Raw genomic sequence first — 14,541 nt, 5'->3', positions numbered from 1 at the left:
TCCCCCCTCAAACTCTCTCTCTCTCTCTATTGAGTCCTCTCTCTCTTCCTTCCTCTCTTTCATTCTCTCCCACCTCCCTCTTTCTCCTCCCACGATCACTCTCTCTCTCTCTTTTCTCTAACTCTGTCACTATTTCCTTCCCTCTCTCCCGTCCATCTCTCTCTCTTCCCCTTCTCTCCCTATCTCTCTCCTCTCCTCTCTTCTCTCTTCCTTCCTCTCTTTCATTCTCTCCCACCTCCCTTTTTCTCCTCCCCTAATCACACTCTCTCTCTCCTCTCTAACTCTGTCACTATCTCCTTCCCTCTCTCCTTCTCTCTCTCTTGTCCATTTCTCTCTCTTCCTCTTCTCTCCCTATCTCTCTTCCCTCCTCTCTTTCTCCACCTCTATCTCTCTATGTCTTTTTTCCTTCCTCCATCTCTCTCCCCCTCCAACTCCATCTTTCTGTCTCCACCTCCTTCTCTGTCTCCCCTCCTCTTGGTCCTCCTTCCTCTCTTTCCCACCTCCATCTCTTTCTCCCCCCCATCACTCTCTCTCTCTCTCTTCCACCTCCAACTTTGTCACTATCTCCCTCTCTCTCTCTCTCCCTCCCTCCTTTGTCCCCTCTCTCCCACCTCCTCCCCTCTCCCTCCCCATCACTCTCTTTCTCTCTTCGCCCTCCAACTTTGTCACTCTCTCCCCCTCCTTCTCTCCCCTCCTCTCTCAAATTTGATTCCATGATATTGTGTTCAAGAAAGTATCTAAATTAAAATCGCTTGGATCCTTAATTAAGATGGATCTATGTTGGTTCTTTTATATATATATATATTTCACATATTTATTTATAAAGTATTCTCATTTTTAATTTTATCAGGCATAGGTTTAATTTCTATGGGAACCTTTTGAGTAGTGGTGAGCATAGAGGGTTTAGATATATCTTACAAGTAATGATAACCTTTTTCCTTTTCAATTTAATTAAAAATATGCTATAAAATTAAATTAAAATAAAATATTTATGAAATATTTTGATTGTGAAATAACTTATGTTTTTTGAGTGTGTGGTATTGATAAACCATTGTATTGTAACAAAACCTATTTACATGTTAATAATATCCACTGTAAAGTGATGGTGAATATACATGGTTAAGAATCATGTCATATTGTTATAAAATATTTTGATTGTGAAATAATTTATGGTCTTTGGCCATGTGGTATTGGCCCATAGTATGGTAACAAATCATATTCACAAGTGAATAACAAAATCAAAATATAAAAAAAATATTCTAACTTTAAGTCTTTATTATTTATTGAGCCAACATGTAAATATTTAAAGCATCAAATTTTATATTACTTTTAACTTTTTTCGGTTACTTTTAATATTTTATTTTTTTATTTTTTAGTTTAGCTGACATATAAATGTTAAATATTTATTTTATATGTTAAACATTTAGACCTACACATATATTCTTTAAACATTGTTAAATATTTATGGTTAAACATTGTTAAATGTTCACTATTAAACATTTAATTTTAAATATTTACCCTTGACATCTAACATCACTATTAGACATTTACATTTTAAACATTTACCCTAGACATCTAACATCTACCTCATAAAGCTTATCAACACAATTAAATATTAGTATTTTTAATATTTTGAATTATTATAAATTTAAACTTTTAATATATTTAACTTTTAATAATAAATATATATAAAACTCATTTGCATTGATAAGATATATTAGTTTTCTTTTTAAGAATATCACATAAATATTTAATATATTGTCATATTAAAATTATATATATAATTCTAAAATGAATAGACAATATTATTATTAATATTTTAGTTACTAATATCTATTAATAATAAATATATTCATAATAAATAATTTAATCGCAATAGTAAAATAAATTAAAAACAAAATAACAATCTATAAATACATCATATTATAAATTAGTATACATTAAAATTAATATATAATAAGTGTATTTGAAAATAATTATTTTAAAGAGAAATGATTTCATTTATAAATATTGAATTTCATTTTAGAAATATTAGTAAAATTAGTCTATAAAATATATGGTCTAATGTTGTATTGCGATAAATATTGTCTCAACATGAAAATCAGTCATGGTCAACCATGATTTATAATAGTTCAACAACTTATTATAACAAATATTGTCTTATATTAAAATCAATCACCTTCAATTGTGGTTATCCATCATTCAACATCGCATTGTGACAAAGATTGTCTAAATATGAAAATCAACCATGGTCAACCATGTTTATTTAAGGGTTTATCATATTTATCTTAGGCTTTATATACCTTGGTTTATATCCCTTGAGTTTATATTATTCCCTTGGGTTTAATATTATTCCCTTGGGCTTTTAGTATTGATCCATTGGGATCAATCATGGTCATCTATGGTCAACCATGGTCCAATGTCACATTGCGGCAAAGATTGTCTCAATATGAAAATCAACCGTGGTCCAATGTCGCATTGTGACAACTACAACTATTGTCTCAATATGAAAATCAGTCATGGTCAATAAGAAAAACAACCATTGTCAACCATGGTCTAATGTCTCATTGTGACAAAGACTGTCTCTATATGAAAATAAACCATGGTCACATTATGACAAAGGTTGTCTTATGGTCCAATGTCACACTATGACAACCATGGTTATGCATGATCAACCATAGTTAACCATGGTCCAAGGTCACATTGTGACAAAGATTGTCTCAATATGAAAATCAACTATGGTCCAATATCGCATTGTGACAAAGATTCTTTCAATATGAAAATCGATCATCGTTGACCATAGCCAATCATGGTTGACCATGGTCAACCATTTTCCAGTGCCACATTATGACAAAGATTGTCTCAATATGAAAATCAACAATGGTCAACCATTGTTTTAGGGTTTATATTCCTTGGGTTTATAATATTAATCCCTTGGGTTTAATATTATTCCTTTGAGTTTTTAGTATTAATCCCTTGGGTTTATTATTCCCTTATGTCTATAATATCAATCCCTTGGGTTTAATAATCTAAGAGTTCAAAATTGTAGTGTATAATATTATTAATAAAGTTTATAATATAAATCCGTTGTATTTAATTAATTGACAATAATTAACATTAAATATGAAAAAAACATCTATAATAACTTTTAATTAATTAATTGTGAATTAATAATTTAACGAATTATTTATTTATTTACTCACTTAATTATTATTATTAAATAATATTATGAATAAGTTATTATTTAACATTACTTTTTTCAATAATAATAATAATAATAATATTATTATTATTAGCCATAATTAATATAAATATAAAAATAATATCTAAATTTTTTAAGTAATAATAGTAATGATCAATTTCTAAATCTATTGATGAAAACATAATATACAGTGAGGCTCCGGCCTCTGCGGGTCTAGGTCAGCCATATGACCATTTTAAACATCAAGACTTAAAATCGAGACTGCCCTAGATGGGGAAACCAATCCAAGAATGAGATAAAGATAGGTTCATTCTGCCCACGCAGGGACTACAATTCTAGAACTCAAAATTTACTACAAAAATTGACCACTGTAAAAAGACTGTAAAATTCAAAAAAGGTTGCCAAAATTGATCACTGTAAAATTAAAAAAAAGCCGGCCAAAAGTAACCACTGTAAAATGAAAAAAGCAAAGCTCAGAACCTGAGCTTGACACGTGACTTGTGGCATACAACTGCTAGGTGTCTTAGGACGGTGGCTTCTCTTCCACGATTAGAAACCCGCCATACCTCTTGAATCAGTTTCCTATGCCTGCCTACCACTTGCGGTGTCCTATGGCTCTTGGTATTCCACTTGAATGCCTTTGTCTTTGGTGGTGGTGTTGCCTCCCAACGTCTTCCGTTTGCTGCTGGACAGATGGTCCATGGCTTTCTACGGGTGGCTGGAGCTCAGCTCCCCCTGAATATTGATGTGCGAAGGAAGGACCTAGTTCATCGCAGGGCTGTGTTCTGGATCAATGCACGAGCCAGCTACCTCCCTGAAGTCCACCGAGCGATAGCAATGATTAACAGTCTGTCCATGGAGCAGAGAAAACAGAATTGAGCCTGCTGGGAAGAAGCAGTGAGATTGGTGTGCTGGGTGGCTTCATCAGTTTGACAAACCTCATAGGAGCAAGCTTGTCCTCTGCTGCTACGAGTATCCCGATATCTGCCATGGAAGCAGGAAGAGGAAGGGCTAGGGGCGGGGAGGCTGAAGGGGAGATCGAAACAGATGGAGGCAATGACGGGGGGCGGATGGAATTGCCACGATTACCACCTCGCCTGCATCGCGGTGATGGCATCGACGCATATTTATCTGAGATGGATTCTGCAATGAGATTTGAGTCAATGTGGCAGGGAGTAGGGCAAGTACAGCAAAGGAGAAATTGTGAAGAATAGGGGGAATCAAATCAGGGCCAAAGACAGGGGCCGAGACCACAATTTGTAGGGCGCAATGAATGGAATGAGAGAAGTGGTGACCATTGCCTAGGTCGACGCATCAGAGGATTCTGCAACGTCTACCCATTGCGATGCGAAGGCTTGGCTCTATTGCGGTAGGGTGGCAAGAGCAACTCAGAGGCTGAATGGAGAATTGCAGAGGGCTTGGCTCCATATTTTTATGCTTGCAGGGGATGTCTCGATCCTCATAACGCGCTGATGGTGTCGGTCGAGGGGCAGAGGCCTGCCTTAAATTCCCATAGGGGAAACCGCAAGTTACCATGTGGTTCAACCACCTGCTTGTCCGGCGGCATATCTGCATTGAATGCTCATCTGCCACCCGCATCTGGGGTGTAATGATAAATTTATTATTAAATATAAATTAGTTAATTATTATTATTAATTATCAAGTAATTAATTACTAAATATAAATGTATTTATAAATTGTTATTTTATTTTGAATTATTATTAATTAAAATATTAATAATTATAATTATTAATATTATTAGTGATAATTAATATCATTATTAATAATAGTAATATTTATTATTAGTATAATTATTAGGAGTTGTTTTAGTAAGAGTTTTTAGAAGTTTTTTTGGTGGGTTCTACTAGTCTAATTTCTTTAAAATTCGGCATAAATTTATTGAAATTACAGGCTTGATGGGTAACCCCTCCACAATTTAAGTGCCATAGGGATTTTTCATGGTGTTGAATCCATATATATAGTAAAAAAACTAGTTTAAATAAAATAAATCAAGGTTTTACTTCAAATTTTTTTGCTGGATTTTAACACTGAAAGTCCAAAAAATCGCACTAAAGACAACTCCTAATTATTATTATTATTATGTTTAATAATAATACTTAATAGTATTATTAATATTAATATTATTAGTATTTTTTTCTGTTAATAATATTAATATTATCTATTAATAATTAATATAAAATATATTTATGGATGTTTATCAATCACAATTATTAATGTGGTTATGTTAGTTTAAGTAGGTAATTTAATAGTAATAATAATTGGAGTATGTTCTAAAATTGTTTTTGTTTAGCTAAGAGCTTATTTTCTTAATATGAGGAAATACATTAATTCCCTAATACTTTCGCGTCCAACAAGAATAAAAGCTTGTCTTTTTATGGACTTCCAACTAGTAATTCCAGGTGGTGAATTTTCCTTGAATAAAAGTTGATGAGTAAGCATGCATTAGTTATAGAGAGACTTAGTTTCACAATTAAATTATATTAAATTTTCTCAAAACTATATATATAAACTAACCATTAATTTAAAAATAAAATAAATAAAATAATTCTATAAGTTTATTAAAGAATTAATACTATTTTGATAATATTTGAAAATTATCCTGAAAGGACTAATTTCTCAACTATATATATAATAATTGTAAAAAACTAATGGGACGACATTTTTATCCTAGCTAGAAAATATTACTAGGTGAAAAAGATATTTATTTAAATATTTAACATTTAATATTATGTTTTTTAATTAATTAAAAATTAACCAATGATAATATATTTTTGTATAAATGGAAAAATATTTAAAAAATAAAAGGAATAGAGAATTCAATATGAGTATTAATTATGAAGAATATTATGGTAAGGTAATTATTTTATGTTTTTTCTTAAATTTATTGATATAATTTAAAAAAAAATTGTATTTTTTAATTATTTAAATTATATTTTTATGTTTAAATAAATTCAACATCTAATAAAAAATTATGTTACTTAAATTGTGAAGATTATATTGTATAGATGTGTAATTTCGAGCAATCTCTCTTTGAGAATGGATAGCCTAACGATGTCTCACAAACTACCATCATATAAGCCGCTCGAATTCTACATTATGTTAGAAAGTGTAGTGTCTACAAGTTCTAATATTATATTTCCCTCACAAGTGCATTATTGCTAAAGAATTCCTTCACGAAGGTTCTCGGAAGGTATCGCTACCTTTTCTAATTATTTGTTGGCTAGGAAATTTTTCATTTCATTTAACACTATTTAATTTCCCCTCTCAAAAGCATTAATCATTGGTTGCAATATTTGATATTAGAGTCCTATGCAAACATATCAACACACTCTTTGTTAACCATTTGTTGATTTAGTAATCTCTCACTTCCAAGGTGTCTTTTCATTAATATTTTCCTGACCTTATTAGGTTAGGGATCTATTTTAACCTAGGTTGTTAGTTTCCTTTAAGTTACAAAGTAATCATTAACAACAACACTCCAAAGTTTGGTGTACTTCTTTTCATTTTTTTTTTGGGCATCATTAACATTGATGAAAAAGCAACAACACTCCAAAGCTTGGTATAGTTCTTTTCATTTTTTTTGCATCATTAACATTTATGAAAAAGCATGTTTTGTATAAACCCCATCCAAATTTGTATCACAAAAAGGTTTGTACACCTTGAAAGGAAGCCCTCCATCTGGTACAAAAAGGACTGTACACCTTGAAAGGAAACCCTTCATCTTGTACATATATTGTGTTGAATTGTAATTATGCGGGCCTCCATGTTCAGCCATCAAGAAATAATTTTTTTTGTTGTTACTTTTGGTTTAGATTTTTCCTTGATTTCATAACCTTGTTCACACCTATGTTAAATGTGTTTCCGTTAATGAGCTAGTTCTTAAAATCCATAAGCATACGCAACATTTTTATGCTTGCTAATTCGTTGGTTGAGGGTACTAGAGGGTGCTTTCGTTAAACAAAATCCCGACAACTGTCATAACTATTTGCTCAAGTAAAATTCATGTAATAAAACAACATTATCCCACAACCCCCACTCAAAGCATAATAATATAATTCAGTGTTGTCTATGCCTTAAATACTAAGATCTTTGGAGAATCGTACACACTTTTGTTGATGAAATATTAACTGAATGTCACCCTACATCCAATATTTTCTCAATCCTAAGTCCACGGGGCTTTGGATTGACGGTGAATGAGTGCGCTGTTAAGGCACTCCTTGTGATAGGTCACCAGTTCAATTCCCCGTGGGTACTTAGTTTAGTCTTAACATAGAAAAAAAAAAATATTTTCTCAATCCTACAAATAGACACAGATCCTTGTGCATTTGCACACAGATAGTTACTTTTCTTTAAAGCAAGTATTTAGGCATCATAGACCATCTTAAAGTTCCATATTTTATTGAAACATGATCTTTTTGTCATTAAAAAAAAAAAAAATTAGTATTTCAATACGCTTAAATAATGTCTGTGAGAAATGAAAGATAACCACGGCAGGATGGTTAAATATCCATGGAAAATTTATGGTGGATTTTATCCAAGTTTATTCGAAACATGCTGGAGTAGGTAATTACCCTTTCTAATCAAGTCGAAATGTTTATCCATACTCCATCTCGAAACGTTGGTAAAAAAATGTTAAGAGTTTCCAAGGTTAACAAGTGACTAGTAATATCGAAAACATATTTGAACGCACACCAAGAAGTATGTTTATGTTCAAAATGCCTCGTGTGTAACCTATCATATTTGATGAGAGATATAGTAATATTAAAAAGGGAAAATGAAATATTCAAAATAAGAGAAACAAAAGCACCATATTAAATAAATTTATAAAAGATTAAACAATAATTAAATGAAACTAAATAGACTTATACAGCTTGAGTGGGACTAATGGTTAAGAGCATGTGTTTTCTTGTAAGAGCTTACAAGTTCAAAACCAGAGGGGATAGAGTATGTATGCTTTTGTAGAATTAGCAGTCAAATCGTTGTGCGAATGTGGGTTCCTTGTCCCACAAACAAGGGGGTTTCGTAGAATTAGCAGTCAAATCGTTGCGCGAATGTGGGTTCCTTGTCCCACAAACAAGGGGGTCTCATACACCAATTTGATGTCTAGCTTGGCCGTGACCCTAAAATTGGATAATAATAATAATAATAATAATAAATTAATGACAGAGATAGTGGGAATTTCCATACTTATTATTATGTTTCATTTCGAGTAATAGTTACAAAGTAGCATAGTTCTTGCTTCTACTTCTAATTAATTGATTAAAGCAATGTGGGATCCACATTTTGTCGTTATTTCTGCACATTCTTCTGCACTAATCACCTCCACATATCTTACATGTATGCATATAGTAGGAAACGTTTAGCTCATTGTACCAACCTCTTCACATTGACTTTATTTCCGCATAGTAATCTCTTTGGGGTTGACGCTTTTAAAAATAACGTTTACATCTCTCAAACTTTCATTGTATGCACACACATAATCATCTCCACATAATTTTATGCATAGAATCTGTTCTATTATTTCATATAGCTAGTTGTGTGGTTGGTAACAAATGTGATTGTGTGTTGTCTTCATAATGAAACATAATAATATTCTTTCCCTATTCTACACGTATTTCATCCTCTGTAAACATTCATACGATATACGACTAAAAAATATATAAAAGTATTATATTTCGAACAAAGTGTAGAACATATTTCGATGTTAGAAATGACTGACATATATATATATATATATATGAGTGGCTCCCAACAAATCGGACGATGAGGCTCCCGAGCACTAAGCTTATTCTTAACATCTCAAGCTCATTAAACCGATAATTAAGCTTAGTTAACTTTGTATTCAGAGACTACGGCATTTTTTCAAGTCTATTTGAGAGAAAAACCTTCGACAGCTGCAATCTATTCGGAATAGAATAGTGTTATTTTGATATTCCAGATTTTAATCCTTGATTTTGTTCTATAGTAGTAAGAGACGACCGGATTCAAAAACTACTTACAATTGCTGGCTCCAGCAAACACCCAATAAGATTGAAAACATCCCTGCAACATTTATAGCATCTCATGAAGAACATATTGAAAATGTAAATAAAGTTCTTAGCATGCTAACATAGATAGTTTATCCTCATTCACTAGCCTGCAGATATTCGGTGCCTGACCTTAATTACTATAATAAAAAGGAACAAATACAATGACAGCAGCTCTTAGATTGATGGCACATATCTCAGAACATGTTTGAGAAATTAGAACTAAACACAAATCTAAGAACATACTTGAACAAGTAAACAATGTTCTCCAACATGTTAACATCTTGAAAAATCAAACAAAATGACATAACCAAAAGAAAAGCAGTAGACATCTATGAAGAAAAAATTCTGTGAGAACCTCTTCACCCAAAACTTCAAAAGCACCAGTTGAAAATCTCAAAAGCCTGCTTACCCGGCAACCCATGTCATGAGAAACGCAAGCGAGACTCCCTCTGTAGATCCATTCTTGAAGTTGGTAAAAATCTGTGGAATCTCAGCAACAGCCCAGCTGAAAACACTGATCAACCCAAAACCCAGAGAAACATAATCCCTCACTCCTCTCACAGAGTCATTGCGATAACTCTCAAACAACCATATGCATCCTTCTCTGAAAACACAATGCGCCATGCTCGACACTCTCTGCTCCTACTGCTCGACACCCTCTGCTCCTCTGCTCGGCAAACTAGCTGGTGGTTACGGGTGAGGTACCAGCAAGCTTGATACCACTCCTTCAGACCCTTCCGACTCCACAGCAAAAGCATGCAGAACATCTGTTGTTTTCTGCGGTGGCAGGTGGCTTTGCGGTGCCAACCAAACATGGCAGATGGCACGTCCCTGGAACCAGTAACCCGGCATCCACCGTACTTTGGATAACATCATATTGCGCCAATATTTTTGCATCGGACAACGTGAAGGCTGCAATAAGACCCCAATTGTTTTCCAAAACCAAAACTTTGCTTAAAATTTTGTTAGAACAAAATTCCGAGCATTAAACTTAGGTTAACCTGCAAAAACTGTGAAAAAAAAACAGTCAAACTATAAACTAATAGTTGGTCAGCGATGGAGCGATCGCTAATAGTCCCAGGCAGGGACTAATAATAAGTGCAATGCATTTATGTTTACTCTATTCTAATACTCAAAATTTTTACAAGTTATTTCAATAAATCTTAGCTTATGTTTTACATGTGAAGTTGTATCTATTAAATCTATTGTGATTAACATTTGAGTCTGAATACAATTCACTATGTTTATAAATATATGTTTTTAACTATTTAGAGGTGTTGGGCTAGAAAATATTATTATTCTCTTGCAATCTTATTTAATTAGGATAAGAGTTGCCATAGTAGAAGGGAAGATGCCTAGAATAGGATAAGAGTTGCCATAGTATAAGGGAAGATGCCTAGAATGAAATCTCTACATAACAACATACGATCATAATAATAAATAATAATAATAATTATACATTAAATTATGGGACAAGTTTTTTTAAGCATTGTGAAAAGGTTTCATATTTTCGTTTTGAGTAATTTGCTTACAGACTGATATTGTTTGTTTGCTTAAAGAAAATAAGTTTTTAAATAGGACCTATTGAGCATAAAAACATATTTTACTCTGGGAAGCTTCTTTTTTTTTAAATATATATTAAAGCTTATGTTGCAAGTCATAAAAATTACAATAGTCAATTGTAAATAATTATATGTTAAACATTATTAAATACAAAAACAGTGGTGTGAAAGTGGTTGTGCATGCATGGAAGCTTTGTAAGGAACAAATACATTTGTGAAATTAAGTATTTATATAACTCATACTATATATAGAAACTTGTTTTAATGACATTATCTAATAACAAAATTTTCCAATTACAAAAATAAATAAATAATAATGTTATAGTTGAAGTTTTTTTTGTAATTGTAATCAATGTGAGAGGGGTATATTACATATGGAAAAGAGGCAGAATTAAAACATTGTGTTATCTAGAAGTGGAAGAAAGGAGAAGAAGAAGAAACATAGAAAAAAACTTTTATTCTGAGGAATGTGGTTGCGCCACTTCTGGTAGATGGTATAATGACATCAACGGTTAGATATTCTTTTGATGAAATGGATGGATTAGCGCGTAATTGGAACATAAATTCTATTACCTCTACACTCACATCAATATAGTAGTGGATGCGATTGTTGACAACTTGTTAGTTAGTTGTTATTATTAGAAAAGATTCACATTTAATTTGTTTTGTAGATCGAGTAACATATTTTTGAATTTTGAGATAATCATGCAATGTGACAACTGTAATATGATTTAAAATAAAAAATTAAAAAATGCCAGGTTTTGATCAAATGCCAGGCTATGATTAAAAAAAGTGTCATAATTTCTACTATTTTCTCACTAGAATTGTGGCGACTTTAGATTATGAGAATTATTTCTGCTATTTGTCGTAAATTGTGATTTATGATGAGTAGGAACGGGAAGCACATTTCATTGAGAACAAGTTTTGTTTAGCGAAGTGTGGAAAAAATTCATTGTGTGGAAGAAGTTTTTAAACTTTTACTGGGTCGTTTCTTGTAGCGTGTACTGAAAGATTTTGTTGCTAATTTTTATATTAGAAAATAAAACAAAGTTTCAAAGCATGTAGTCAAATACAAATAAAAGAGGTTATCATAAAATCGATAGAGTAAAATAGTTCTAAATGCAAAATAGTTCATGTAGGTCAATTTGTGTACAAGGAACTATATAACACGTAGATTTATTTCACTATAGGCAGAAAATGATGCATTAGAAACATAATTAATTAATTATTCTATCGAAGGAAATCCATGCAGGTCTAAAGATAATGTGCCAAAATTCTATTATTAATAGACATATGTATAAGATGCATCCATTTCCAACGCTATTGCTACTGCTATTATTTTTTTTTTATACTACATGGTTTTGTGTAGAGCTTTCACTCTACACAAGAAACTTGGCTTGCACAACGAAACTTTTATTTGTAACCTTTGCAAAATGAGAACTCGGTATAAGAAACTAAATAACCCAGAATAGCAAATGGAATTCAACAATATCATAAATGTAATAAGTTTGTAATGAATAATAACTACAATGAATTTATGTTTAATCTATTATAATACTCAAAAACTTTACCAGTTATTTCAATAATTCTTAGATTATGTTTTACATGTGAAGTTATATTTATTTCATCTATTATATCTATTGCAGGCACCACTGATACGACCACCAGCGAATGGTGTGGGGGCCCGACCGGAAAGGGTGGGCCGTTGGCCTTAGCCCTGGGCACGTGGCCCTCGTATGGCCACAATTTGCAGAATTGAGGCGTTAGAGGACATTTAAAGTGTGTGACAAATTTGCCCAAAATTTGTTGTAATTGTCGCCCCGTTAGCACGTTTTGGGGCGAATTTGCAGTGTGATTAGAGGAAGAGTTGGGAAAGCTATAACTTCTTCAGTTTTTGACCAAATCAAGAGCAGAAAGAGGCTACACATGCATTTTTGGGAATTCTTGAGTGATTGGAATAAGTTTCAGAGTTTTCTGAGCATTGTAAACTAATGTATTGACATTTTTTAGCATAATAGAGAGGGCCAAGCCATTGGAAGATGGACCCAGGACACGTAGCCCAAGATGGGTGAACTCCTTCATGATGTGCTACTGTGATTCTATTTACGGTGTTGTTTATGTCTATTATAAATTGTTGTTCAGACATTTGTTATGTTAATTTGTACATAAAAATTTACATAAAAGTACTCAAAGACTCATGCTTAGACTTGCAATTAATCTATGAATCCTTAAACACCTTTAACATAATCTGAAAAGGAATTTAGTACAACAAACTAATTATCTCAATCAAATCAAGTTTGGTATCATAGCTCTTGGTTTTCTTTATGCAAGAATAATTTAACTGTTTTCAATTGAATGTCATGCTTACAAGGTTGAAGGTGAAGAGAGGAGAAGGGAAGCTGGTTGAAAGCCCTGAAATTTGGTCAAGGAGAAGGAGTGCAAGGTTACCACAATCTCCACCACCAGTTCTTCCTCAAGTTGCAGTTGAGACTTCAGTGAGCATGTCTCATGAAGGAGAGCCTACAAAAATGACAGAGGATGAGAAGGTCTTTAGGAAGGCTTTCTTTGACATGACAGAGATGACGACGGTCCTCTATGAAGAGAGGAATACCATGGTACAGGGTGAAAGCTCCAAGCCTCCCAAAGGAGAAGGTTCTTTAGGAGGAGGAGTTAATGAAAATGGAGGTAAACCTCCACCCTCTCCAAAATCTTCTTCATCTTCATCTTCATAGACATCTTCACCCTCTTCCACTAATACAACCCTTACTCATACTCATCAACATACCTCAAAAGGAATTAGTAGATCACCCTTGTTAAAACTTGATGTTAAATTTGAACTGCCCATGCATAATGGCGAAGTGAATGTAGAGAAGTTTGAAAATTGGGTTCATGAGTTGGAGGTCTATTGCAAAATTCAAAACCTTCAAGATGATGACATAAAGATTCAACCGGCTTCCTTGAGGCTTGAGGGTGCAACACTAGTATGGTGGGAATCAAAGAACAATGTAAACTTTGAAACGGGAACTAATATTATTACCCGTTTCGTAGAGATAGCCAAAAAGTGACCCAATTTTGAAAAAGGGTGATGCAGAACACACATGGCTTTTTTAAAGCATAGTTTTTTGCACTTTAAATTTTTTTATGTACATTGCATTTTAGAATGGTAGTGATTTTCATGATGATTTTAAAAAGTGGTAATTCTGAATGGGGCCCTTTTTTTAAAAGACCTATTTTTTTACTTTAAATTTTCTAATGTATGAAATGTAAATAATTATTTTCTAAATTTAATAATTTTTGAAGTGGTCTTCTTCTTCATATTATCTTTTCTTTTTGTAGTGAGGATTTTATTGTTTTGCATATTTAAAGAAGAATGTTGATGTTTTGAATTTTCGATATTTTACATATTTATACATCATTAATTAATTTTTCAATCCACATGAAATAATTGTCTCTAAAAAACAATAATTTTTAACAATTGACATAAAAATAACCATTTTTAACATAAATATAACTAAAAAGCTACATGTTTCGATAATTTTTTGTAATTTTTTGCTAGAAATGACATGTCAAAATCACATTTTTTATAGGAAAATTTTAACTAAAAATGGTTAAATAATAGATTTTTTATGAATTTCATGTAAAAATAATAATAATAATCATTTTTTTCAAAAAATAATGATTAACATAAAATTTAATGCGAAAATCACATAATACAAATATTGAATAC

At 32.2% G+C, this 14,541-nt stretch overlaps 1 protein-coding gene across 1 annotated transcript; it reads right to left on the bottom strand.

The window, feature by feature from the left end:
* Positions 1–9,029: 9,029 nt before the first annotated feature.
* On the bottom strand, positions 9,030–10,184 carry LOC149216530 (vacuolar histidine transporter YPQ3-like). Its single transcript, XM_089391224.1, has 2 exons — positions 9,662–10,184; positions 9,030–9,265 (listed from the first exon to the last, which is right to left on the bottom strand). Exons 1-2 carry the CDS (start codon positions 9,874–9,876, stop codon positions 9,208–9,210), a joined length of 273 nt encoding a protein of 90 aa, XP_089247350.1. The 5' UTR covers positions 9,877–10,184; the 3' UTR covers positions 9,030–9,207.
* Between the last annotated feature and the right edge of the window lie 4,357 nt (positions 10,185–14,541).

This window comes from Pinus tabuliformis, chromosome 1_1 (genome assembly GCF_031772625.1).
Source record: "Pinus tabuliformis cultivar Carrire ecotype Pingquan chromosome 1_1, CPIR1, whole genome shotgun sequence".
Lineage (NCBI taxonomy): Eukaryota > Viridiplantae > Streptophyta > Pinopsida > Pinales > Pinaceae > Pinus > Pinus tabuliformis.
The sequence above is the reverse complement of the archived record's forward strand: the minus strand, read 5'-3'. Positions and strand labels throughout refer to the sequence as shown.

Bases quoted from the DNA above. Each gene is read 5' to 3' on its own strand.
- LOC149216530 (XM_089391224.1), bottom strand. From the start codon at position 9,876: ATGGCGCATTGTGTTTTCAGAGAAGGATGCATATGGTTGTTTGAGAGT. The intron at 9,266-9,661 runs GTAAGCAGGCTT...TAAATGTTGCAG, and splicing joins CTCATGACATGGGTTGCCGG to GGATGTTTTCAATCTTATTG.